Here is a 26,245-nt window from a genome sequence, read left to right on the forward strand (position 1 = left end):
CTGGAAGTACCCATAACTTTCCTCAAGACCAAATCTCCAAGCGCAAGTGGCCTTAGTTTCACATGATCATCATATCCTCGTTTGAGCTTGTGTTAATAGTAAGCCAGTTGAACCATGGCGGCCTCTCGCCGCTCCTCAACCAGATCCAGGCTTTTCTCTAGCAAACCCTCGTTATCTTCTAGGTTGAAAGAGCTTGTCCTTAATGTCAGAAACCCAGATTCCAAAGGAATCACTGCCTCGGCCCCGTAAGTCATGGAGAATGGTGTTTCTCCTGTGGATCTTCGCGTTGTAGTCCGATACGTCCACAAAAAGTGTGGCAACTCTTCTACCCATCTACGCTTTGCGTCATCCAATCTCTTCTTGAGTCCACTGACTATAACTTTGTTAACAGCCTCGGCCTACCTATTTCCCTAAGGATAAGCTGGAGTGGAGTATCTGTTTGTGATGCCCAAGTCACTGCAATACTTTCTGAAAGCTTTACTATCAAACTGCACACCATTATCTAAAATAAATGTGTGGGGTATCCAAATCTAGTGATAATGTTCTTCTAGACAAACTTCTTGGCGTCTACATCCCTAATATTTGATAAAGGCTCAGCTTTGACCCACTTGGTGAAGTAATCAGTTCCCACGAGTAGCCACCTTTTATTTCCCGCAGCTCTCGGGAAAGGCCCAACTATGTCCAGTCCCCATTGAGTTAATGGCTAGGGACTAGACAAAGGATTAAGGACACCACCGGGCTGATGGATGTTGGGCGCAAATCTCTGGCATTGGTCACATTTTCTCACATAGTCCTGAGCCTCTCTTTGCATATTGGGCCACCAATATCCTTGGGTCAGAGCTCTATGGGCTAAAGATCTCCCTCCAGTATGACTTCCGCAAATCCCCTCGTGCAATTCCTCCAAAAGTGCCTCCATCGCTTCAGGGTGTACACACAGCAGGTATGGTCCAGAAAAGGAGCGTTTATACAGCTTCTAATCCTCGGACAACCAGAATCGAGGTGCCTTTCGACGAGTCCTATCTGCTTCAGACTTCTCCTCGGGCAACACATTGCTTTTTAGAAAAGAAACTACGGGGTCCATCCAGCTAGGTCCGAGTTTTACCCGATGAATACGGATGGCACTTGCGATTGTTAAAGTAGGCTTCAGCAAGTCTTCGACGAGGATAACCCTAGGCAAGCCCTGAGCCGAGGATGTTGCCAGAGTGGCCAATGAGTCTGCATGTGTGTTTCTACTTCGAGAGACATGCGTCAGGATGAAAGAATCAAACTTGGAATGTAAACATTTGACCTTAGCCAGGTATTCTTGCATTCTCAGATCCCTTGCCTCTATGGTTCCCATCACCTGGCCCACGACTAACTGAGAATCCGATGACATATGAACTGACTTTCCCCCATTCTCTGGACCATACCCATACCACCTAAGATAGCTTCATACTCAACCTCGTTGTTAGTGGCCGAGAACGTCAATCTAAACGATTTTTCAAAGGTGATTCCTTTAGGGGATACCAAAATAAGTCTGATACCTGACCTTCTCTGATTCGTCGCCTCGTCAACATATACTTTCCAGACCAGAAGCCCTTCGTATGTGACCATGCCAACTGATTTTTCATCCATGTGCGACTCCTTTGTGGTTTCTTCTAATGAGGGTTCGGCGAATTCTGCCACCAAATCGGCAAGGACCTGGCCCTTCACGGAGGTGCGAGGCATATATTTGATATCGAAAGCTCCCAAAATAGTTCCCCACTTGGCTACCCTCCCTGAGTAGTCAGTGCTTCGCAATATCGACTTGAGAGGAAGTTAAGTCAAAACCATAATGATGTGGGATTGGAAGTAATGAAGAAGCTTCTGCGTAGCATGAACTACGGCCAAAATTGCCTTCTCCAAAAGTAGATATCGCACTTCGGCTTCATTCAAAGATTTGCTAATGTAGTAAACCGGTCTCTGTACTCTATTGTCGTCCCGTATTAAAACCAAACTGACTACATGGATAGCTACAACTATGCATGCAAACAGGACTTCATCGATCTCCGGCCGAGACATGATGGGTAGCCGGAAAAGATACTCTTTAAGTTGATGAAAAGCCAAAGAACATTCCTTGGTCCATTCGAATCCTTTCCACTTATTCAGCAACTGGAAAAAGGGTCTGCACCTATCAGCGGGCCGAGAGATAAACCTGCTGAGAGCAGCAGTCATCCCAGTCAACTTTTGAACTTCCTTTGGATTTCGAGGTGGTTGCAAGCCATGGATGGCCCTGACCTGTGCCGGATTTACCTCTATTCCTCTATGAGTCACCATGTAGCCTAGGAACTTACTAGAGCCCACCCCAAAAGGCACTTGGAGGCGTTAAGGCGCAACTTATACTTCCTAAGCGTTTGAAAGGTGTCATCCAAATCTTTCACATGTATAGGCACCGTCTTGCTCTTCACCACCATATCATCCACATATACGTCAATAGTCTTTCCAAGCTGCGACTCGAATATCCTAGTCATCATCCTTTGATAAGTAGCCCCTGCATTTTTCAAACTAAATGGCATCACTTTATAGTGATAATTTCTCGTAGGAGTAATGAAGGCAGTTTTCTCCTAGTCATCCAACGCCAAAGGTATTTGGTGATAGCCTTGGAAGGCATCCAAAAAACTCATCCAAGGATGCCCAACTATGGCGTCCACCAGCTGATCAATGCGAGGCATTGGAAATGAGTCTTTGGGACAGGCTTTGTTCAAGTCTGTGAAGTCCACATATACTCTCCACTTCCTGTTCTTCTTTTTTACCACAATAGTATGCGCCAACCATTCTGGATAGAAAACTTCTTTAATAGCCCCAGCCCTTTTGAGCTTAAGCACCTCCTCCTTGACGGCCTCGACATGTTCTTTGGAAGAACACCGAGGTGGTTGCCTCTTGGAAACAACGGCAGGATTGACATTCAGATGATGGCAAATAAAGCTTGGGTCAACCCTCGGAGCCTCGTAGGGATCCCATGCAAATACATCAATATTGCTTTTCAAAAACATCACCAATTCCATCTTCTCTTGATGTGGTAGTCGTACCCCAACCTGAAAGAACCTTTTAGGGTCATCATTAATAAGAAATTTTTCCAACTCTTCACACGTTGCCTCCTCTACTGTCACCGCACCGGGCGCATCTAGAGTCGTTAATTGCTATAAGTCTTCCGCAGCCGAGGCCGAGGATTCTGGTTTGGTCTAACGCAGTATTGCAGCCGATATGCATTGCTTTGCTACCAGTTGACTCCCAAGAATCTCCTCAATTTGTCCTCCCGACGGGAACTTTACTTTGAGATGTAAAGTTGAGGAAACAACACCCAGGGCATGCAGCCAAGGTCTTGCAACGATGGCCGTATATGTGGAATAAGCGTCAACCACAATGAAATCCACATCAATTGTTTCCGGACCTGACTACACCGACAAACTAATTTGTCCCTTTGGTATGACGGCCTTCCCTTCTAAGCTTATCAGTGGTGAATCGTAAGCCGTAAGATCCTCGAGTTTCAAATCGAGCCCCCTATACAAATCAGGGTACATAATATCCGCACCACTACCCTGATCGACCATCACCCTCTTTACATCGTAGTTCCCTATCCTTAGAGTAACCACCAGGGCGTCATTATGCGGTTGGATGGTCCCAACTTTATCTTCGTCCGAGAAGCCCAAAATAGGCAGAGAAGCACCTTTAATTCTTTTTAGCCTGGAGCCGGACTCCTCGGTGAGAAAATGTGATACGGACATCACCCTAGTAGGATAGGAACCAGTCCTGCCTAAGGCTGCAAGGATGACATTAATCGTTCCCAAGGGGGGCCGAGATGAATTATTCCTCTGGTTAATCAAACCCGAATTGCTTCCTTGCCCACTTGGCCGATATAAATGTTGCTTCAACTTTCCTTCACTGACCAGCTGTTTCAAATTATTCCAAAGTGTCTGGCAGTTCTCGGTAGTATGGCCTACATCTTGATGGTATTGGCAAACAAGGTTCTGATTTCGCTTCGTAGGGTCCCCTGCCATCTTACTAGGCCACTTGAAGTAGGGCTCCTTGCGGACTTTCTCCAACAATCGGTGCACAGGTTCTTGGAATACGGTGTTAACTACTTGAGCAGTGGCTGAACCAGATTGCCCAAAGAAATCTCTCTTAGGCCTGTTGTCACTGTACCTATCCGACCTGAAATCCCTCCTCTCCTGAGGGATAACCTTCGCCTTACCCTTACCTTGTTGTTGGTCTTCCTCAATCCTTTTATACTCGTCAATGTGATTCATGAGCCATGGTACACTCCGAACGGGCTTCTTGGTCAAAGATTTCCTAAAATCATGATCAGTTGGGAGGCCCACCTTGAAAGTGTTAATCGCCACTTCATCAAAATCGCTGTCGATTTCATTAATCATCTCCCAGTATCTGTTAGAATACGTTTTCAAGGTCTTACCCTCCCTCATGGCCATAGATAACAATGAGTCCAAAGGCCGAGGAACTCTGCTGCATGTAATGAATCGAGACGCGAATGCCTTAGTGAGTTCCATGAAAGAATCAACAGAACCCGCCTTCAGTCCATTAAACCATCTCATAGCAACAGGTCTCAGGCTAGAGGGAAAGACTTTACACATCAAGGTCTCGTTCTGAGAGTGTACCGTCATCCTCTGATTAAAATGACTCACATGCTTAACTAGGTCCGTCCTACCATTATAGATGGTGAAGGTGAGCTAGGTGAACCGTCGTGTAAGTCTTCCCTTCTTGATCCAACGTGAGAAATGGGACTTGGAGATCCGATGCAACACCCTGCTCATAGCGTCATTTCCTAAGCCCCTGGAGGGAAACTTTTTATGCCTACCACCCGGAAGCTCATCCTTCTCGTAAGAGAAGGTTTAGCTAAGAGAAGTCCTAGACCTTGGAATATAACTGCTTCCCTAGGAGCCCCTAGAGGAAGGATCGGAAAGAGGTGAGGCTCGCCTTCATCTGACACGGCGTAATTTTTTCTTAAGGTGGTCAATCTCCTTCTGCATGGCCTTGGCGTCATCCTTATGGGTGGCTCTACTTCCACCACGCGAATGGCTTGCACCGGGGTGTACCGTATGCACACTTCCCTCTCGATCCCTCTGACGCTCGAGACGCTCAAAGTGATCTTCATCCTGGGACCCCTGAGACTCTGCACGATGTGTATCTAAGCCTGCCATAACGTTCCAATTCCTTCAACACTAGGTTTCCCACAGACGGCGCCAATTGTAAGGGCAGAATTTGTGCTCGGTCCAGTCACCAGATGGACTCAGGCCAAAAGAGTTTTATACAATAAAATTTGTAGAGTATGGGCTTGAAACCTAGACTATGGATATTGGATAAAGAGGGGAATCAGGCTAGATTGTTGTTATCCGCGTGTTTAATAGATGAGAATAGTAAAGAAACTCTCCTCGGACGTAAGCCAAGGACCACCTGTATTGCCTTTCTTTCTTTAAGAATAATATTACAACTACAGTTCGAGTATTCAAAAAATCCCCCCCTCTTCTTTTCCCTTCCTCCCTTTTTTATATCTCTCTCGTTCCCTTGTATCCCTCTTCTTCTTCCTTCCACGTGTATCGCAAATCTTTTCATTAGATAATTGTCTCATCCAGCACCTTCCTAAAATCTTCAAATACCAGCTGGAGGGCTGAACCTGACTGTTCAGAGGTCATTTTCCCATTAATGCGGCCAGGGAGGTAGGTGCAGATTCTTTAATGCGGTGATAGCAGCTTTTTCTCCTCTGATATTTCTCACATGTTCTTCCTTTTAACCATTGCATGGATCATGCCTTTACCCAACAGATCTTCCAGAATTCTGTCTCCAAGCCCCTTGGCATGACCCATGACCTTTACCGAACCCATCTGAGGAGACACTCCTCCTCGGACAACTCCTCCACCCCTTGTAGTGTGAACTGGCCTGTGGGCTTCAAAGACTCTGTTTGGACAGGCTTACTCCACCAAATCAGGCCCAAGGCCCAAATACATATTTTAACCATTTTACCCCCCACATGTCCTAAATTATTTATTTTTAGAGAGAGTTTTATTTCTTAATTTTGGAATCAAATGTGAGACCATATCATAAATATCCATTCAAGTGAGTTATTGTGTACAAAAACCAAAGAGTCTAAAATTAATGAACATAAAAATATTTTAAAAAATTGACAATTTACATTTCTACCCAATAACATTCTTACAAGACTTTTTAAAGAGTTAAAAAATATATATAAGAATGACTAGTAATAATATTTAAATCATATATGTAAGATTATTATACTGTGCATTTTAATGTGTATCTTTTAAGTATACCCATGCATATGCATGGGGTTACAAGCTAGTTTAGTTTAATTGTAAACTTTCTATCCCTTGGTTACGCATGCACTAAAGCATACATCCACATGTCATGTTCCAAATAGTCCACTATAATCAACAATTTTCAATGGTCTTCTACTCAGTTTATCACACAACTTGAGCTAGGGATGTCTACTAACTGGTCAAACTCAACCCACATAGCCAACCTAATGACCTGCAAATGGCTCCCAATGCACAAGCAGTCAAGTAGCAAGTCCTTCAATGTTAAAAATGTGGGTTTCGAGTAGTGTCTTAAGTCCCATATTAGAGTCAAGAATGATATTAAAATTAGGAAGGTAAGAGAAAAAAAAAATTAGACTAAATTTTTTAGTGTCTATACATAGATACTGTATGTATAGTTAAGACAAAAGAATCAACCCCAAAGCAAATTATCCAACTAATATGATAATTGTTGATGTTCGTTTTGGAAGCCCGGTAGTAGGAAGAAGTCCAACAATATGGACAGAGTAGAGTTAATGGATTAATGGAAAACCCACTAAGCCCGAATGGCAGGAACAATGGATTATAGGCCCATAAAGTAAATAAATAGGCCTTAAGAAAAGCAAATGGACCTATGATAGTAAACTCATGGGCATTATGAGATGTAGAAAAGTAAGAATGGGTCATGGCAAGCCCGAGATAATGAAGTAAGAAAGTAAGGGGTTGGTGGAAAACCCGTGAGTAAGGATGAAGAATAAGGTAATTGGGCCAAGGAAGCCCAAAAGAGTTTGTAAAAACCTATGGGAATGCAAAGTTAGAAAATGGGCCAAAAATGCTCAAGAAGAAAGAAATGGGACAAATGAGCCCACGAGCAATGTAATGGGCTAATAAAACCCAAAGTAGCATGAGTATAAACCCAATGACCATATTGAATTATTAAGAGGAGAACAGGCAGCAGGCCTAAAGAGGTCTAGCAAGCACGGGTCAAGTAACACCATGGCCAGAATAGCAGAGTGGTATGGCAAGAATGGCAACAAAACTACGGAAGGAGCAGAAGATGGTCTAAAGAAAGAAAAACCCACGATCAAACAAGGCCCAGTCCTTGAAAGAAGCAAGCCAATAAAGAATGGAAAATTAGAAAACAGTTCACGCCATAAAAGGTCAAGGATGAGCAGCAGAATACACAGATGAGCCTTCAGACCATGACAAACGCATGAGCAGTAGACAAACTTTCAACATACACAAGAAGTGGAGCACGCGCAAAGCCCAGGCACTACCAACCTGTACCTAGCCAATACAGAAGTGGTGGGTCATGAGCCAGAGGTAAGAGAGGGTATGGTCTAGCGGTAGAGAGAAGGGAAAGCCTATTCTGGGGTTCCCGCTCATATTCTTTTGGGGGTGATGTCTAGCTGGAATGACATACCATCCAAAAGAATGAATGATGAGTTGGAACCACTAAGTGCATGCCATAAGAGATAGCAAGCCATAAGAGATATCAAGAGAGAATAACCACACTGTGGTAGATAAGGATACCACGGTGAGCAAGCAAACAAAACAGTCTTCTTTGTTTGGTAATAAGGAGCGGCACAACCAGTATAGATAAGTGGTGGTGGCTGGATAGCTGACAAACCAATGGGTGGTCGGGAGGAACACCCTAAACCAGACAAAAATGGTTAATGGCTAAAATGGTAAAAAACCAGTCACGGCAAGCAGTATATAAAGGGTCCTTGTTGTGCACAGTTAAAGGACCACAACCATAGTAACCTCTAGAAGAGAATCCCAGCACCATCATCACCATAACACCACATGAGCAAGCATTAAGAAAGAAAGAAAGGAGTGGGAAAGAATCAAAGTAACAAAAAACAGAGAGAAAAGAGAAAGAAAAGGAATAAGGAGTGTAGAATGCCAGGCATGCACCAATAGGTTAATCCATTCTCTCCCTCTAAAGGCCTACCCACTATTGAGGATAAAGAACTCATTTGGGCACAAGCCATTCAAGCTCGTTCCCTCAAAGTGGATAATTTCTACAGCAGGATCATCCTGTGAGATTACCCACGTTGAGGAAGTAGTTCCCCCCTTGGTCTTAGCCCCGCAACACAATTTAACACAGCAAACTGATCTTTCACTCTTTGATTTTATCATTTATTGCTACTATTTCTTATCTCATCTTTACGATTTCATCTATAATGTGTCCTTCTTCCCTGTTTTAATTAAGGATCTCTTACTTATTTTGCCTAATAGTGACGTATTTCCTTTATCATTGTTTTATTGCATTTTCTATCATAACTTTTCTATAGTAACTTCATCTGCCATGGGCATGTGATTAAGTTTCGGCAAACGGGGCATAGTTTGTGCACAAGCCGGACTAAGGTGAGTTGCGATTGGACCGGTCCCAGCTCTCTTATCCAGGACACTTAGGCCTAACACAGTAGGAGATAGTCCAGCCCAAAATTACACTCAAGCCCGCCACAATAATTAATCAAATATAATTTATTTAATTGTAAACTTTATATATCGAGGTTACGCACTAAATACTACATCCTCATTTTGCAGTCCCATAATTCATTATAATCAACAAGTTGCAATGGTCTTCTACTTAGTTTTATCATACAACTTGAACTAGGCCTATCTACTGACCAACTAAACTCGACCTTGAATGACCTAACAACCCGCAAATGGCTCTAAATGCACAAGCGGTCAAGAGGCGGATCCTTCAGTATTAAAAATGTGGGTTTCGGGTCGAGTCTCATGTCCCATGATTCCTATCCCATCGACCAAATATAAATTCAAAAAAGAAATTAATGTATTGGTGTCACGCTCTCATTGGTTGGAAATCCAACCTTGTTTGAATCTCCTCAAGTTGTTTCACACTTCATTTGCAATAGAAATATACTAACAACAACAAAACCTTAGTTCCAAATTTTTTGGAGTCAATAAATTAGTAGAGGTTAGTTATATGTATTCTTTTTTTCAATTCTATTCTATCTAGAATCATAATCTTTTTTATTTGGTTAATTGACATGTCATTTTCAACTATTTATATTAATGTTATTTTTAGTCTTTTTTCGCTCTCTCAACTTGAACAAAAAAATTATTTTATATAAATTTTCTTAATTTTTACCATATTTCAAATCCAAATAACAAAAATATTATTTATGTTCTCATATTATTATAATTCAAAATCATTTGACCTCTTTCATTAAAATATAATACACGCAGGGTGTACACACGTATGTCTCAAAATCCTAATCATTCTTTTTTTTTTTTTAAGTCCTAATAGATTAAAGAAAATTATGAAAGTCGTTATTTCATTATAAACAGTAAAAAAAAAAAAAGAACTGAAAAACAATAATGATGATTTTTATTATCATATATAGTGTTGATAACAGTATTAAAGTTTAGTTTAATTGAGGTATTTTGTATAAGCATAATACAGAAAAACGTTTATATATGTTTTATATTTTTTATTATAAAATGTGTTTTTTTTTTTTAATCTTTCTGTTTCATAAGTTTAATACACTCTGACTCTGAATGTGATGCTGGATGTGTAAATTTGTACTCAACTGTAATATGAATCAATCAAGCTCAAGTATAACAATATATTTGTAAACAAAAAATTAGACTTAAATATATATATATATATATATATATATATATATATATAATTATATGTATACATACATAAAAATATACTAATATAAAAATAATATTGAATTATATTAGCTTGTAAATAAAATCCTAAAATATTAAATTAGTATTTATAATTTATTGATAATATAAATAGTAATTTTTAATGATTCAATATTAATAAATATAATTAATGATATCAGACCTGACTTATCGTCACTTATCATCTTTCAAACAACTAGTGATTAGTTTCTCAAAACAAAACAAAACAAAAAAGACAACTAGTGATTGGAAAAAGTTCAATAAACAAAAATCATTTTATCTAAATAGCTCAAATTATATAATATAAAAATAATAATCTGTTTACTAATTATTAGCATAAATTTGTGAATGGATAAAAAGCTTTTGTTGTTGTGTTTAATATATATGATGACAAAAGATTAAGTTTTTAGTGCTAAAACACACACACACACACTTTAATTACACTCTCTCACAAGCTCAAACACATTACTTAACCTGAAGTACCACTACAAAATGGCCTAACTAAAATTAATCAAATTTGAATATGTAATCTAACTCCTTTATGAGCTTAGGTGGCTTTGTTTAATGTTTAATTATTTTGATTTTATATTATTATTATAACTATGTGTGCACCAACAATGCAAATTGTTTGCCACATATGTATTTTCTATTAATAAGTTAACAGTATGGACCAAGTTGATTGCAATTTAAAAATAACATAAACTAAATTGATTGCTACCAAAATGTAGTGATTAAATTGATAGTAACCCTAAAATGTAAGAACCAAAATAATATTATTGCCTAAAATTAAATAAACAATCCAAACTTGTTGCAATTTAAATATAACATAAATCAAATTAACTGTTACCAAAATATAAGAACTAAATTGACTGTAACCCAAGAATATAAGAACCAGAATAGTATTTTTGCCTAAAATTAAGTGAAAAATTAAGATTTTTTAATACTCAATTCATTTGCAACCCTATTTATAATAGACTTGCGACTTACATGACTTGAAATCTGAAAACCATATAAATTTGATGTTCAAGTGACATTGCCTAGATCATCGTAGGCTTAACAACTATTTCTCCTCCTAATCCTTTTCAAAACCACCGTGCGTTTCCATGAGGTGCATGATTAAGGGTGGGCTTGGCTGTGATCTCAAATTAGTATCAAGCACACCACGCTCCGTTGTTTCGCTGTGAAATGTTTTCAATCAGAATATTTTCAAGTATTTTGTATGACATTAAATTTTTCAAACACAAACCACCAAATGAGGGTGTTAGAGACACGATGTCTTTTTGTAAAATGTTTTAACAAGCTTTTTTTTTTGTAAATGTTTCACAAAATTTTACAGTTAACGAAAACTTTTTCTTGCTTGACCAAATTTTACAAATTAAACGCCGGAAAATACTGAAAATATTTTCAAAATTACAGCAAAAAAGAAGAAGAAGAAGAAGCGAAATTGGCATGGTATCCACTTATGTTTATGGCTGAAACATGGTATATTGAGTATCCACTTGCTAACGTTATACAACACTAAAACCACACACTCATCAGTCATCCTTCAGCTTATTATCAGAAAATTTCTTTCAGTTTTGTTTGACAAGGTGCAAGACACCTTTTTTGGTCCAGCCCACTCTGAAAATTAGTTCTTCAATGAGCTTTGTGTGCTATCAAATGACCTCAACAAAAGGAAGTCCTCTTTTTAACTCAGACAATGAACATATATCAAGGTTCTCCTGAATTCCCATGCAAACCTGGGTTAGTCTGAGGAATTTGGTCTGTTCTTCTATCTTGCGTGATTTTATTTATTTTCTTCGTTACCTGGGGTTATTTCATCTAATTGACACAGACAGCAGTGAATAATGATCCCAAACAAGTTTCAAATTTTCCATATTTTGGTTAAATCAAGAACATATGGAAATCATGTACTTCATCAGCGTATGTATACGGAGCTCATTTACACACATCCCCTCCCTTCCCACTTCTCTCTTAAAAAAAAAAAAAAAAAAAGAATCCGGTATACTCACAGCACACTTATATTCCATTCCAAGGAAATTGGCCAGAAAGAACATACTGACTAAAATACCTCCTCTGCACATTTATAATGAGGGGAGAGAGATTCTTATACCTCTATCTGTAACTGGCTAGGAATTAATCATGTAGTGTTAATGCTTTGTAAAGTGTTCAACGGTGTAAAAGGTATCCAAGCTCAACACTGACGATGGCCACCATACAAACAAATAGAAGAGGAAATCCGACTTGAACTCTTCTCACTCCTCTTTTGCTCAACTCTGACTGCAAAGCAAGAAAGGTAAAAGAAAAATGTCAATGCCACAAATAAGGAACAAAAGCAAAGGAGGAATCAATTGATGCAAAAAGCAATTGGGGAAAATGAGGTTGGTATGCTACATATAGGAGCGCAGGACTAGATGTTTTTAATAAACAGATAGTGACCAGATAAGATTTACAGTCGATAAATTCCATTGCACTAGGATAGGGAAAAAAAAAATGCATTGCAAGGCTTATGGCAGAACTCACTGACTTTAAGAATATCAAAAGAAACACTAAGAAAAGAATATGTTCAAGAAGTAACAACTTACAAGTTTCTCCTGGAAGACTCTTATATCTTGAATGCTTGAACTCTTCTCCTCTGTTAGCTTTGAAATAGTAACTTCAGCCTGCAAAGGAAATCCAAAGACTTGAGTGCTATAGAACAAGATTTCTTCCTTGTACTAAACAGATTCATTATAAATTTTATAAAACAACAAAATTGAACTGATATCAAAATACCATATAAAACAAAAGAAATATATATGGTCATTCCATATGCGAGGACTACTATAACTAATCAATTCCTAAGGCATAATTGTAAAGAATCTGATATGATCAGGGGGCAAATAACACAATTATCCCCATCAGGGGGATAATTGTAACAAATATGATATAAGCAGGAGGCAAATATCACACAATTATCCCCATCCCAAAGAAGTTTATAAGAACCAAATATTAGATGATCCCGTGGGTAGAACATACAATAAGGGACTGAGCCAATAAGGACGGAGAAGAATTACTGAAGAAAATTTTCATTTTCAATAGGGACTTCATCATAAAATTTCAACCAAAACTCTAAATTGAGAAGAAATGCCAACAATAGACCCTGTGGATGCATAAGATTATAGAATACAAATCCTAAATAGTCATTGAGATAGTGAATGAACATGGGACCAGGGAATTTATTTTCAGAGGTCATATAGCCCTACAACTGCGAGAGTTAATGAATGGATATGCATCAACCTTTTTTTTTTTTTTTTACAATTGATTTCTAAATCTTAGTTGATTTGATATGATACTAGAACTATAGAAGGCAAAATAAAATAGAGATTTGTTGTAATGAAACCATATTATATCGAAAGAAGGTAAGTGGATAAGAAATGGATTTCAGTAACCAAATCCTTGATACGGTCACAACAGAGTGCAATAATTGAATTTCAGAGTGCAAACTGGACGCAAACAAAGAATAGCAACACTATTCTATTCCATTTATTTGTTATTGCCCTGATTAGTCACACTGTAATTATACCATAAATTTTAACAAAGATTCTAGAAAGACTGACCTCCTTTAGCTTTGATTCAAGACCATTTAGTTTTGTCTTCATCTCCTCGACATCTTTAACTAAATTTAACTCATCAACATTCTTTGCTGATTTCAACTCCACATCCTCTGCTGGCTCCAATTTTGCATCATTTGCTGGCTCCAATTCTGCATCCTTTTCGGGCTCCAATTCTGCATCCTTTGATAGGTTCAGCTCAGAATCCTTAGCTGGTTCCATTTCTGCATTATTTGCTGGCTCCAATTCAGTATACTTTGCATGCTTCAGTTCAGTGTTCTTTGCTGGCTTAAGTTCTGCATCCTTTAATGGCTTCAGAACTGAATCCTCTACTGGCTTAAGTTCTGCATGCTTTACTGGCTTCAGTACTGCATCCTCTGCTGGCTTCAGTTCTGCATCCTTTGCTGGCTGCAGTTCTGTATCCTTCACTGTTTTCAGCTCCATATCCTCAGCTAGATTTAGCACCTTTTCGTTAAACAATTTGGACTCATCTATATCCTTAGCAACCTGAACCAATAAAATAAGCACTACCATATGATTTTCTACAAGCAATTCTAGTTTACCATTTAATATGCTTGATCTACTTGAAACTCAATCAACATATTAGTGATAACATATACCAGGATAATTCTGACCTATCAAAAAAACATATATACCAGGATAATTCTTCCCTACTAAACTAAAAAACGCGGGTAGGGTGTTGACCCAAGACATGGTGAAATCAAATGAAAAACAAAGGCAACTTATTGAAGTATTCAAAAATTATGGGGGAGAGAATTAGTTAAGCCCAACATTGTTAACTAAGAAGAGTTTATCTAACCGTTAGCTGCGTTTCCTCTCTACCCAATTCTTGACTTTTTTTCAATTTTGAAACTTCATGAGCTAGCCCCTGTTTCCGTAGTCCATTAATTGGTGACAGTTCTGGTGAACTGGGCGGGCTAATGAGGGTCACTCTCAACTTGTTTTCTTCAATGTACTTGCTGCCATCCTTGGCAAACTGCCAAAACAATCTATGAGAAGCCAAAATATAGAATCAAGAACAACAAAACTACAAAAACATACCATGCTAGGTGTAATGTCCTCATCAATTGTTCCAGCAGGAACAATAGTGCTTTGGATCAAAAACTTGTCTTTGCACACCATATCAAGCGGAGCTGTCCGTTGAGCTTGCATTGTAACTACATGGACACATAAGGCAATTAAGATAGATAAAATAACAACATAAGGAAATAGAATGCCAAAAACTGGAGCAAAACCAAGTGAAAAATCATATCTAGACCAAAATTTTCAAGTATCAGCAAAAAAATTTAATCACACTATGACCTCATGACATATCAATGGTTTTTTATTTAAAAATTTCCTGATGAAATCCATATCAAATTATGGAGCAACCAAATTTCTTCCCCAAAAACCACAAAACCTGTGCATGTGTCCCTGACTATGTTTATGTGTGTGCGTGACTGTGTGCAATATGAATTTACAGATGGAAAGATAATAAAAAAAATAAATTAAAAAATTACCAAAGAGCAACAAATTCAGCTGAGACAAATCTTCCCTTGCTAGGCTCAAAACCATTGTTTGTGCTTATTATAATTTAAGCATCATTTTGATTGCAGGGCTGTGTTGATGGCCTTTGTCAAGCCCTTGATTTTATGATTTGACTTTGTTTCTAAAAGTGTATGGGTCGGTCCATTTTGCCTCAATGAAGAGAAAACATTTCCTTATCAAAGGTGGTTCTTTAATACCAATGGTAACTATGTTAATTGACATCAATTATCAATATGAATACCAAGTAACAACTAAATCAATGGAGAGAATATCAATATCCTAACTGTGACTAAAAGAAAAAAAGTTATCCAACTTACGAAACAATGAAACTCAAACTAAAAATGCTATTATCAATGCAAAAAAGTAAAGAGTGCACTAACATAATAGCTAGAGATCTAATTAGTAAAACTTAAACTTACAAAGCTACTTACTTGCATTAACACCTTGATAGGACTAGCAAAAAAACACCCTTAAACTAGTGGATTACAAGCAAAATAATAAGAGGAATCAGTTTAAGATGTCTTCTTGCTTGGAATGTAAGTCTCCATTTTACTTGAGATCTTGACAGTTATCAATGGATGCTTGTAACACGTGGAGTTCCATCCTTTAATTGTATATGACACTTGTCACTAAATCAACATCAAGAGTTAATTTCTCTTTTGAATTTTAGTAAACGTAGTGATTAGTATATTCCACTCCTTTATTTTAAGTAAAACACTGCCACCTCATCATCATGTTGATACTCCTTACACATGCTGTCTCCCTCTCCCTCAGGCACCACTTATTTCTTTAGTTACAATACTAACCATTGAATTTAGTAACAACGTTTCAGTTTTCGTCCCTAAATATTTGATACATCTCTCTCTCTCTCTCCCTCCCCCCCCCCTTTTTAATATTTTAAATAAAACACTGCCACCTCATCATCGCATTTTAAATATATTGCGCCACAGTGTACTGATACTCCTTACACATGTCTGATCTCCCTCTTTCACCCAGTTAGACAGGGATCTTTTGTTGCCAGACTTGAGTCAATTAAATCCATTACTGCAGGAAGCAAAATTCAAACCATTTGAAGTGGCTACACCAATCTTCTTTTGACAACATGCACTGTCCATTAAGCTTCTCAATTCTCAACATTAATTTAGTTATATTTAATTTTAGGAGTCAATTGTATTTTTACTGGTCAAATCGATTTTATTTTAGGTCTCAGTAATTAATTAGGTTATTAATAATTTTAATTAATTTCCTAGAGTCAAGGCTATTTTTATAATTCATTAATTAGTTTTCCTAAGTCAAGTAGAAATAGGGTTTAGATCTAATAGTCTATTTAGGCTTGCTATTGTACTCCTATGGAGACAATTTTGATTGAGTAATAAATTGGGTTCCAGGGATACCCTAGTGACTCCAAAACCTCTTGTGATAAGTAATCAGAAAGCTTTTATAAATGAAAGAAAGAAAGTCATACAAGAAGTTCATGATGATGAACAACAAGAGAAAAGCTACTAGAGAGATAAGCTAAGAGAGGACATAAACACACAGAGAGAAGAACAATTAGTAAACCCCCAACAACGAGACCACTCTAAGAGACTACGCTGGCATAAAAGATTTAGCTCAATCAAGGTCTTCTCTTTGTCCTCAAAGGAACGGCGATTCCACTCCAACCACACAATCCACATTAAGCACCCTGGAACCAAGTTCCATATGTCCGACTTATCCTTTCCATGCCACTAATACCAATAACAGATCAAATCCACCACCGATCCTGGCATAACCCAAGGAATCCCAAAGGCCTGAAGCATACAAGACCAAAGGGCATGTGTAACAGGACAATGCAGGAGAAGGTGGTTAACCGACTCCCCATCCTTGCAACACAAACAACACCTATTAACCAAAGTCCGACCCTTAAGCATGAGGTTATCCAAGGTGAGAATCCGGCCATGAGCAGCAGACCACAGAAAAAACTCTTGGAATTCTTTCAATTGTCTAGTTCTAACTCCAACCAACAGTCGGTGTTGACTCCTAGATTTTCTATCTTTTTGGCCCTTGCTCCAAACAATCCTAAGTGCTAATTCCTAGGTTTTTATTGTTTCTTTCTTTGTTTCTCTATTGCAAATTTTCTTTCAATCTTAGTGCTGCATGAAAAATCAATCTATGATTTTCAGACATCGCTGTGGGTCACAACCAAAATTGAAATAACCATAAAATGCAACCATCACCAAAATTTGAATAACCAGAAAATCCAACTTCGTTCAACCCCATCATCTGTGAAACCTCCACTTTGCACACAACCAAGGTAGGGCATTCGCTTTCCTTCTCCTAGCCAAAAAACCACCCACACCAACCCAAGCCTAGTGTATTCATATCCCCCCCCCCCCAAAAAAATACCCAAACTACCCACACAGCCAACAACCCGCAACCAGTCATCTTTGTCATATCCCAAACAAACCAACCCTTGGCCTCAACTGCAAGTGCCAAAACAGAACCCAAAAATAAAATAAATAAACAAATAAGACCTAGCAACCATCTAAAGTCTTGACCTCATCATCGGTAATCCCAACTGATCCACATTCTGAGACCCACCCATTAAAAAGAAGAAACTGCCCTTTGACTTATTGAGCCTGCGATTTGATCACCAAGATCCTCAACGTAAACCCCATCAATTGCAGACAAACCAAAAGAACACCATAGTCAACGACAACTCTCAGACAATTTTGGTTTTACAGTCCTTTTGTGTCATGTTCATTGACCTTATCCATTCACTGCACCACCATATTGCTTGTTCCTACTTCAACAAAGAACCATTGACAAGCCTGTTCAGTGCACACAACTCTTCTATTGTTGCAGTTTGCACACTTTTTCTAATTCAACTGAAAAATGGGTAAAGAGTGCAATGTCGTTTAGCCTGTTTCCAACCCAACTAAGTTCTTCAAGGTCATGTGTGTAGAATACTAAATGGCTAATAAGCCAAACTTTCAAGATACCACAAGTCCAGACCGTGATTCAGTTGGGGGCTAGTGATAGGCTCATGGCCAATGATAGCCAGCAGCCCAGGTCAGTAAGTCCAGGTTTTAGTTCCAATTATTTGTTCAAACTTTATTCTAGTGAGCATTGGTAATATTAAAGACACCTAGTTTTGATGGTTGACAAGATCCATGGATATTCAATAAACTGGTTACATGAGATGGACAATTCTTTTAAACAAGTAATCTTATCATATAACAAACAAGTTAAGATTGACAAAATGAAACTCATTATATAACACTAGAACAATATTGGGAACCTTCAACTTGAATTGTAAAAGTTTGCCATAACTGATTGGAAAATAAATGAAAGAAAAACATAATTGTAATTTTGGTTCCTAATTTGTGCCCCTAGAGTACATCCCCAATGTACTTGGGTTGGCTTTTTTATTTTTATTTTTATTTTTATAACGGCTTTTTTATTAATATATTTCGTTACCTATCCAAAAAAAAAAAACATAAAAAGGAATATCTACCCCAACCCTATTGAAAGATCTACCACAATCTCACCAGGATCATTTTCTAGTTCAAAGATATAGTCTGAGGCAAGAGAACAAACAGTCTATAGCACTATTTGAAGAAGAAGAAAAAAATGAGTGTTCAAGAAGTTTTTCTAATCCTGAACCCATTCCAATACAGTTTTCCATAGAGCCAACCATATCTAGTAAAAGTCGTGCAAGACTTGTCTGCAGAGGTTTGAACAAGAGTTTGGCAAACTTAAAACCTAGCTTGATTCATTTGGGCTGTCAAGGACAATCAATTGCAATGAAATTACTGCTTCCCATACAGGAGAAAATGTCTTAGTAATGAAAGAACATGAAATACCACCAAAACCAAGTTTTGAAAGAGGAGTATATGTGTCAACTGATGTTGCTTCAACATTAATACAATTATAAAGCCTAAACAGCAGGGTAAAATATTTGAACTGTGTGTAATAAACTTAATTCATCCCATTTGATAGTCAGATATATTGTTTATCATTGTCATATATATTGCTTATCACCAAACAAGAAGACTTCTCATTTCTTGAAGTAGATAAATTTTCACCAAAAGAGCAAAGACTTAAAGGGTGGATTCATTTTCCTAGTTATTCTAGGTTCATCTTCAACTTCTAAAATTGGCACGAACCAAACTATCATGTAGGCAAAATTAATCAAACAAAGTATTTATGCATGTATTTTAAAAAAATGTAATCAACCAAAAATACTTGATGACTGTAATCATTTCATATTATTTTAACTTACTAGATTTATCAAATGAAATTTGCGCAAATTCTATATATAATTTAGATATCTTATAATTGTGAACAAGTAAAAACCGAATCCCACTCCCCCCTCCCCACCACTCCACAAAAAAAAATAATAAATAAATGCAGCAGCCTATAATAACACTGTTTTTCTTTTTTCTTTTCTTTTTTTCCCCCTTACTCTATGTGGCAAATGGTTAAACTTATTTTTTTGTCTTTGATTTTTATCCGATGTAGAATAATAGCAATTTCCAATAATAAAGTGGTCCTGGCAAAACTATATATTTATTGGAGAAACTATTGATAATAATCATTGTCTATTGAATCTGGCCACTTACAGCTTCCTACTTCATTCTAATAAACATCACAGGCACAACTGCAAGCTTACAATGTACTCACTGAGATATGGGAAGGACATACCTGTAAACTCACAAGTTGATTTCGGAGAAATAACGCCTACATTTGGTCGCACACAGTACTTTTTAGGAGATGTAGTTTTTACCTGCCAAAATTATCTAGCTATTAAGCATTCCATCCTCTACAAAGAATTTTATACTAAAACTCTATAAAGCTGGGAACAGAAAAACATAAATAGAAGTGAAACACACCTTAAAAGCAACATAGTGATGGGTGTTATTGGCAAGTCGAACTGAACACGAGCTATGCTTCTTCAATTCAACTATGGAAAACAAAGTAATTCAAACATGTTAGTCCACAAAACCTCGCATTTCAGAAGTAGATGCATGCAACAAATACATACCATGGAGAAGCCACCTATTTTTCATATAAAATCAATGACCATATATGAGTAATGCTAAGAAAAGATCACATTACATATCTAACACATCCGACTTGAAGGCCACCAAAGTCAATCCCGATATAAAACCATTAAGGATACTATAAATTAATCTGCAAAGTGGTTTTTTTCCCCCCTGTTTCCAGTTAATATATGGACCCAATTGAATGAACCCGCCCCATCCCATAATCACCTAAGCCAAGACCCCGAGGCCTACTAATTTATTCTATTATCAAATTCATTGGTTCCAGATACTACTTCCATATATTTTAAAAAATAGAACATTGGAATCCTCATGTTATTTTCATTTTTTTTTATATATCAAAATTGGCAGAAAAACGAAATCAACAATTCTTATATGTCTTCTACTAGTTATTTGCTATTTCGACAATTTAAATAAGCTGTGTTTGTTTCCATTAAAATTTATTATAAAATCCATATGTTTGCCAATTCATCAGTGATCAAACAGAGTGTGAAGAAATTCTAACAATAATGATGGTAGATATAGCCCATATTATTAAAACAAAACAAAAAAAAAAATTGAAAGGTTAATAATTAAAAGTGGGTCATATGGTAATGATTGACTTACATATAAATTTGAGTTCCTTGGGTTGAATATCCAAAAATTGAGTACTCATTTCTCTTCCTCAGTAACAACTCCAAATTCAAATTTTAATAATCTCAGTATCCAAAAGCTCGCCGCCAATGCCGAATCTTCTCTTTTCCTACATAGCCAAACACTTTACAAAACAAACCCCACATTTCCAATTCTTCAGAAAATATAAATAAAATTAAAATTAACTCCACACAAACATATAGTGGTATAATATAGAGGGAAAGCAAATATAAATAAATAAATAAATAATTGGAAATGGGAAAAATTAAAATCGAATTTGTGAAATTATTTTCCTGTGAATTTTAAGAAATAAAATCGAATTTGTGCAAAAATAAATAAATGAGAAGGTAAAGAAAAAAAAAATATTGCCAAAAATAAAATCGAATTTTTCTGCTAAGAGAGAAGGTTAAGGAAAAAAAAAAAAAAAAAGGAGAGTTAGTAATGGCAGATTGTACATGATTCGGTGCCATTTTCCTTTGTTTTCTCAGCAACCAAACACATAGTACATACGCCAAATTCTGACTCGGTTTACTTTAATCAATTCAGACTCTAACTCAGTTTCTACTCGCTGATCGTTCAAAACAATAAAAGCACAACAGCGAGTTGAGCTAGACGACACCGTATTAAACGAGAAAAGTAACGAGGAAAAAGAGATGAATAGTCAACGAAACGAGTCAAAACTCGGACTCTGTTTCAGTTTCTTTACTCGGACAAGTCCGAAAACCAAAAAAAAAAAAAAACGAGTCGGAAATCCGAAACGTTTTTTTTTTCCCCCTGAAAATCAGTCCAAGCATTCAAGTGAACCCGAATTCAAACTCGTTTTTCAACTCAGATCGTTCGAAAAAAAAAAAAAGTCACCAAAAAACGACCGCGTTTAGAATCAGAGAGTGAGACTCTGAAACAAGCTTATTATAATACCTTACCGGTTTTAGCCTTTTAACAACAAAACTTCAGAGAGAAACGACGCCGTTTAAAGAATCGCCGGAAAAACCAGTCATAAAAAAACGACGGCGTTTAGGATCACCAAAACCGTTTTTGAGAGAGAAGAAGAAGAAGAAAAACAAAAACTATGGCGTTTTAAGAACTTCGATTGTTCGAGGAACGAGTAAAGAAAGGGGAAAAAAAAAAGTCTAAGAAAACGACAGCGTTTGGAAACAGAGAGATGGAGACAGTGAAGGCTTACCTCGCTGGGGAGAGAGAGAGAGAATTAGAGAAACGAAGGCGTTTTAGGAGTCAGATGAAGATTTTGATTGTTGGGAGATGAAAAAAGAAAAACAGTGGGAGAGAACGACAGCGTTTTCAGAATCTGAAAGAGAGAGGGAGGAGGAAGTGGAAATGGAAATGAGGAGGAAACCGATAGGCAAAAAGGGAATGGGAATATTGAGTGGGAAAAATGCGGCTTTTTATTTAAGCTTTGTTGTTGGGATCGATAATTCCAATTTTTATTATGTACAGGACTCGGAATTCTAAACTGAGTAAAATATTAAATTTATTTTATTTATTTAAAAGAGAGTTTGGTGGTCTGAACTAAAACACTGTAACTTGAAGGAAGACTTTTTTTTTAATTTTGGGAGGGGGAAGAAAAGAAGTGAAAGCCAAGTCTCTGTGCCTGACGGATGGTAGAGCCACTTCTAGTGATGTTAGTTGTACCGGCCGTTTTAACCGAAACTCCATCCAATGGATCAACCCGGATTCGTGTGGGTTGGTTTTGGTACGCCTTTTTCTTTTTCTTTTTTTTTCTTTTTTTTTGAGAAAAAATTTTAAAAGTCTACGCCTTTAGCCAAAAAATATTAAAATAAATGCTACGTTCTTAATATTTTTAAAATAAAGTATAGGTAATTAATTTAATTAGTAAAGTTTTTAATGGTTGTATAAGAAATTTGACGATAAAAAGCTATTATTAAGAGCAAACATCGTAAAGTGAAGCTCTCTCAAAAAAATTTGTTATTATTAGTTCTAATTTAAACTTATTATTAAAATTAATTTTTTGTCCCACTAATAACAACTGGTAACAACCTGTCACTTCTGATTTATTATTATAGTTGTTACTTATATTAGTGATGAATATTAAATAGCGTCACACTTTTTTATTAATTATTGATAGCTTAATATTTTTTTTATTAAAAAATTAGTATAATTTTTTAGCTTTTAAGCAATCAATCTGGCACATCACATAATTAATAACTTTTTTTTTGTCATTTTATATGTTATAATAATTTTATTAAATTTGTTAGTAAATTAACATCACATTGAATATGACCTTCATAATTAATTAATATTATAAGATTGGGAGAAACCATATAAAACGTGATAGAGAGAGAGAGGATTGCCATTTATGCCGATTAGTTTACAAATTCACAACGTGGTAAGCAGCATCATTGAGTAATTGCTTCTCAAAACATTTTTTTGTGTCCTAAAAGGTACTTTTCTAAAATTGTTACAAAATGTTGCTTTTTTAAAATAAATGGGTTTACGAAAATCGTAGGTTTCCACTCAAAAATTAATTGTAGATTTCTATGTATACCTTCTTCTTCTTCTTTTTTGACATTATCTCTCATACACTACCCTATTACATACAAAGTACACATAATTTATATTTTGAACTAAAAAATTATGTCTTGAAATAACGATTTCAGTACAAAAAGAAAAAATTATCACCTCCAAAATTAGTACTTCATGATACTTTTTTTGTTATAGAAAAGTTATGATAGGAGTACATTTGTGCATAGACTACTAGTACCCTTGTGGTGTGTTTAGATGACATGATTTGAGCATTTAGATTTGAATTTAGGTGATTAAAATGCAATTAACTTGTTTGGGAAGTTTTCCTATCAAAAAAAAAAACTTGTTTGGAAAGTTTAAAAAATGTTATGGATCTGAATTTGACAAATCTACTAAGGATTTTAAACCTTTAAAATGCTTGGATTTGAAATAACTCTTAAATTCAATGAATTTCAAATCTCTTAATTTCAAATCTATTAATTTAAAATACAAACGCAACCTTGATAGATGAACAGTATTAGCATGGGAGATAGAAATTATGGTTTTGGAAATAACATTTATACTTTTCTTTACTTGACAAATTGTAATGAATAAATTGGATTTTTTTTTTTTTTTTTGGTTACTAAAATGAATAAATTGGTATTTTATTGAGTTGGTGTATTTAAGAGTTATCAGTCATGTTATGTATAAATAAATATAAATATATTGTCTGTACTTGAAATTACTTGTTCTGCTTATTTAAATCGTGTGGATGTGAGTAATCGTTATGTAAGCATTTAATGTTAGGGGGTCATGCATCATGCCGATCATACGCATTCGTTGTTTGACTCATTAAAAAAGATATTGTTCAATGAACTTTTAGCGTTTTTTATTCATTGAAAGTCCTATGTAAAAGTGTGGAGTCAATAAGAAAGATATTGCTAATAACTCTCTGTTTCAGCAAAACAGGAAGCACGTTTAATAAAGAAAACACACAGATGAATTTTATGTGAATAAAGATTTTTAGCTAGCCACCTGATAAAAATTGTGATTTGAGTTTAATCAGCAAAAAATAAAAACAAAACAAAAAATAATAATTGTAACTTGGGTTTCAGTTTTTATTATTTATAAAGCTAAAATATTAACTTTCTCCCGGCAGAAAATAAATAATAATTTACTTTCATTTTGGAGTTTGGACTTTGGACTAGCTAGCTGCTTTTTTCTTTTTCCTTTTTGGTTAGAGATAGTTTCAAGATAAATTATTATTTGAATTAAAAGTATTTAAATTTAGACTTAGTGACAAATCTTTATATGAATAAGCATATTGTTATTTATTTGTATACAAATTAATTTTTAGGTTTTAGGATAAGATAAGATTGGTTCTTATGTTTTAGAATTTGTTGATGAGATTATCTCATCATTTACTATTTATATAGGTTGATTGCATTAATGAGAATTAAGCATAAAATTAACCCAAAAATTTCAGGAGGTAATCACCTCGACTAAGTTAGATAAATTATTATTTGAATTAAAAATATTTAAATTTAGGTGTAGTGATAGATCTTTAGCTGAATAAGGTATCAGTAAATTAGTATTGTTAGTATTTATTTGTATTCAAATTAATTCTTATGTTATCTCCACACCAAAAAATCTATATTTTAGGATTTGTTGATGAGGTTGTCTCATACTTGGGCTTGGCTATTTATATATATTGAATGCATTAATTAGAATTAAGTATAAAATTAACCCAAAAGGTATATTTTCCCGTTCAAGTTTAGAAGGCTGGTCTTCTAGAATCCACTAAGTTATCTTTTACTTTTTCTAGTTCACATTAAATGCATTTATCATAATTAAGCCTAAAATTAATCCAAAAAGTCTATTCCTCCTCTCAAGTCCAGGATCCTAGTATTCTATAATCGACTAAGTTATCTTTTACTTTCTTTTTCTTTTTCTTTTTTTTCTGGTTCACAACCACGTCTGCTTTTAATAATTACTCTTTATCATCAGACCAAGTATACCAATTAATTTTTAGTGTAGATGGGGACTGAACCCCATATTTCTTATTTTCAATGACAAGAGACTTCACCAATTAAGCTAACCAGTATGTAACTCGTACTCATGTACAGGAATGATGAATTGTAGTGGTATTATTGATGTTAGTTTGAGTTATAAAACATATAGATATTAGTTTGAATAGGCATGCAAAATATCTAAATAGGAACAGTATAAAAAATATACTCATTAGTTTAGAGAAAAAATAACAGCAAAAATCTAAACAATTGAATTTATATGAAAATCTAAACAATTTAATTAGTTTTTTATATACATACATGCTAGAATCCATTGGACTAGTCAGCTTTAGGTGTCAAATATGAATACATATTTCTACTCAACTGCATTGAATTATAGAAGTGATTCATAATCCTAGTCCTATGTTTATCTAGTCTCTCTGTAAAATGTTTCAAAACCATGGATTAGGAGAAACTATAAGCAAAAATAATAATCATACAGATCAGCCATACTGTTTCTGAAAAAAAAAAGGGATCAGTCATACTAATTAACATGCCTAAAACAACTGGTGAAGAAAACATTTTCAGCATAATTATAACAATAATATATTTCCTTCTGCAAAATTATACTTATGAAACATTAAAACATAAAAATAGACTTAGTTGTCAATCCAAGTTAGATGCACAATTTTATTGTGTAAAAGTATAGTTATAGGTATTTTAAAAGAAAAAAGTAAAAAACTTAAAATTCTACCTACGAAATAACCAAAACGAGATAATGAAATTGAGTTCATCCAAAATGAGATTTATCACTCGTTGTGTTGGTAAGTCGTCTAAAAATTCTATGTATTTATTATGATTTATGCATGATTTATACCGTCTTAGAAACTGAAAAGATTAATTGTGGTTATTATAAAATATTCATATTTATGTTAGAATAATTAAATAAAAATATTATGAATGCTGTAATTTTAAGATAAAGTTTA

The 26,245-nt window shown here is 35.8% G+C and overlaps 1 protein-coding gene across 5 annotated transcripts; it reads right to left on the reverse strand.

Annotated features, from left to right (window-relative positions):
- Nucleotides 1–11,798: 11,798 nt before the first annotated feature.
- On the reverse strand, nucleotides 11,799–22,189 carry LOC142629837 (vesicle-associated protein 2-2). Of its 5 annotated transcripts, none has more exons than XM_075803877.1 (9): nucleotides 21,953–22,189; nucleotides 20,743–20,878; nucleotides 19,966–20,036; nucleotides 19,778–19,859; nucleotides 14,606–14,721; nucleotides 14,364–14,540; nucleotides 13,550–14,050; nucleotides 12,536–12,613; nucleotides 11,799–12,230 (listed from the first exon to the last, which is right to left on the reverse strand). In XM_075803877.1, the coding sequence occupies exons 2-9, from the start codon at nucleotides 20,789–20,791 to the stop codon at nucleotides 12,120–12,122; spliced, it is 1,185 nt and encodes a 394-aa protein (XP_075659992.1). In that variant the 5' UTR covers nucleotides 20,792–20,878; nucleotides 21,953–22,189; the 3' UTR covers nucleotides 11,799–12,119. The 5 variants fall into 5 exon arrangements, with proteins under 5 accessions (XP_075659992.1, XP_075659991.1, XP_075659995.1 ...); XM_075803876.1 differs by having other exon boundaries at nucleotides 20,743–20,893; XM_075803880.1 differs by lacking the exon at nucleotides 21,953–22,189 and adding an exon at nucleotides 21,693–21,903.
- Between the last annotated feature and the right edge of the window lie 4,056 nt (nucleotides 22,190–26,245).

The sequence above is a fragment of the Castanea sativa genome, chromosome 3, assembly GCF_040712315.1.
Source record: "Castanea sativa cultivar Marrone di Chiusa Pesio chromosome 3, ASM4071231v1".
Taxonomy (NCBI): Eukaryota; Viridiplantae; Streptophyta; class Magnoliopsida; order Fagales; family Fagaceae; genus Castanea; species Castanea sativa.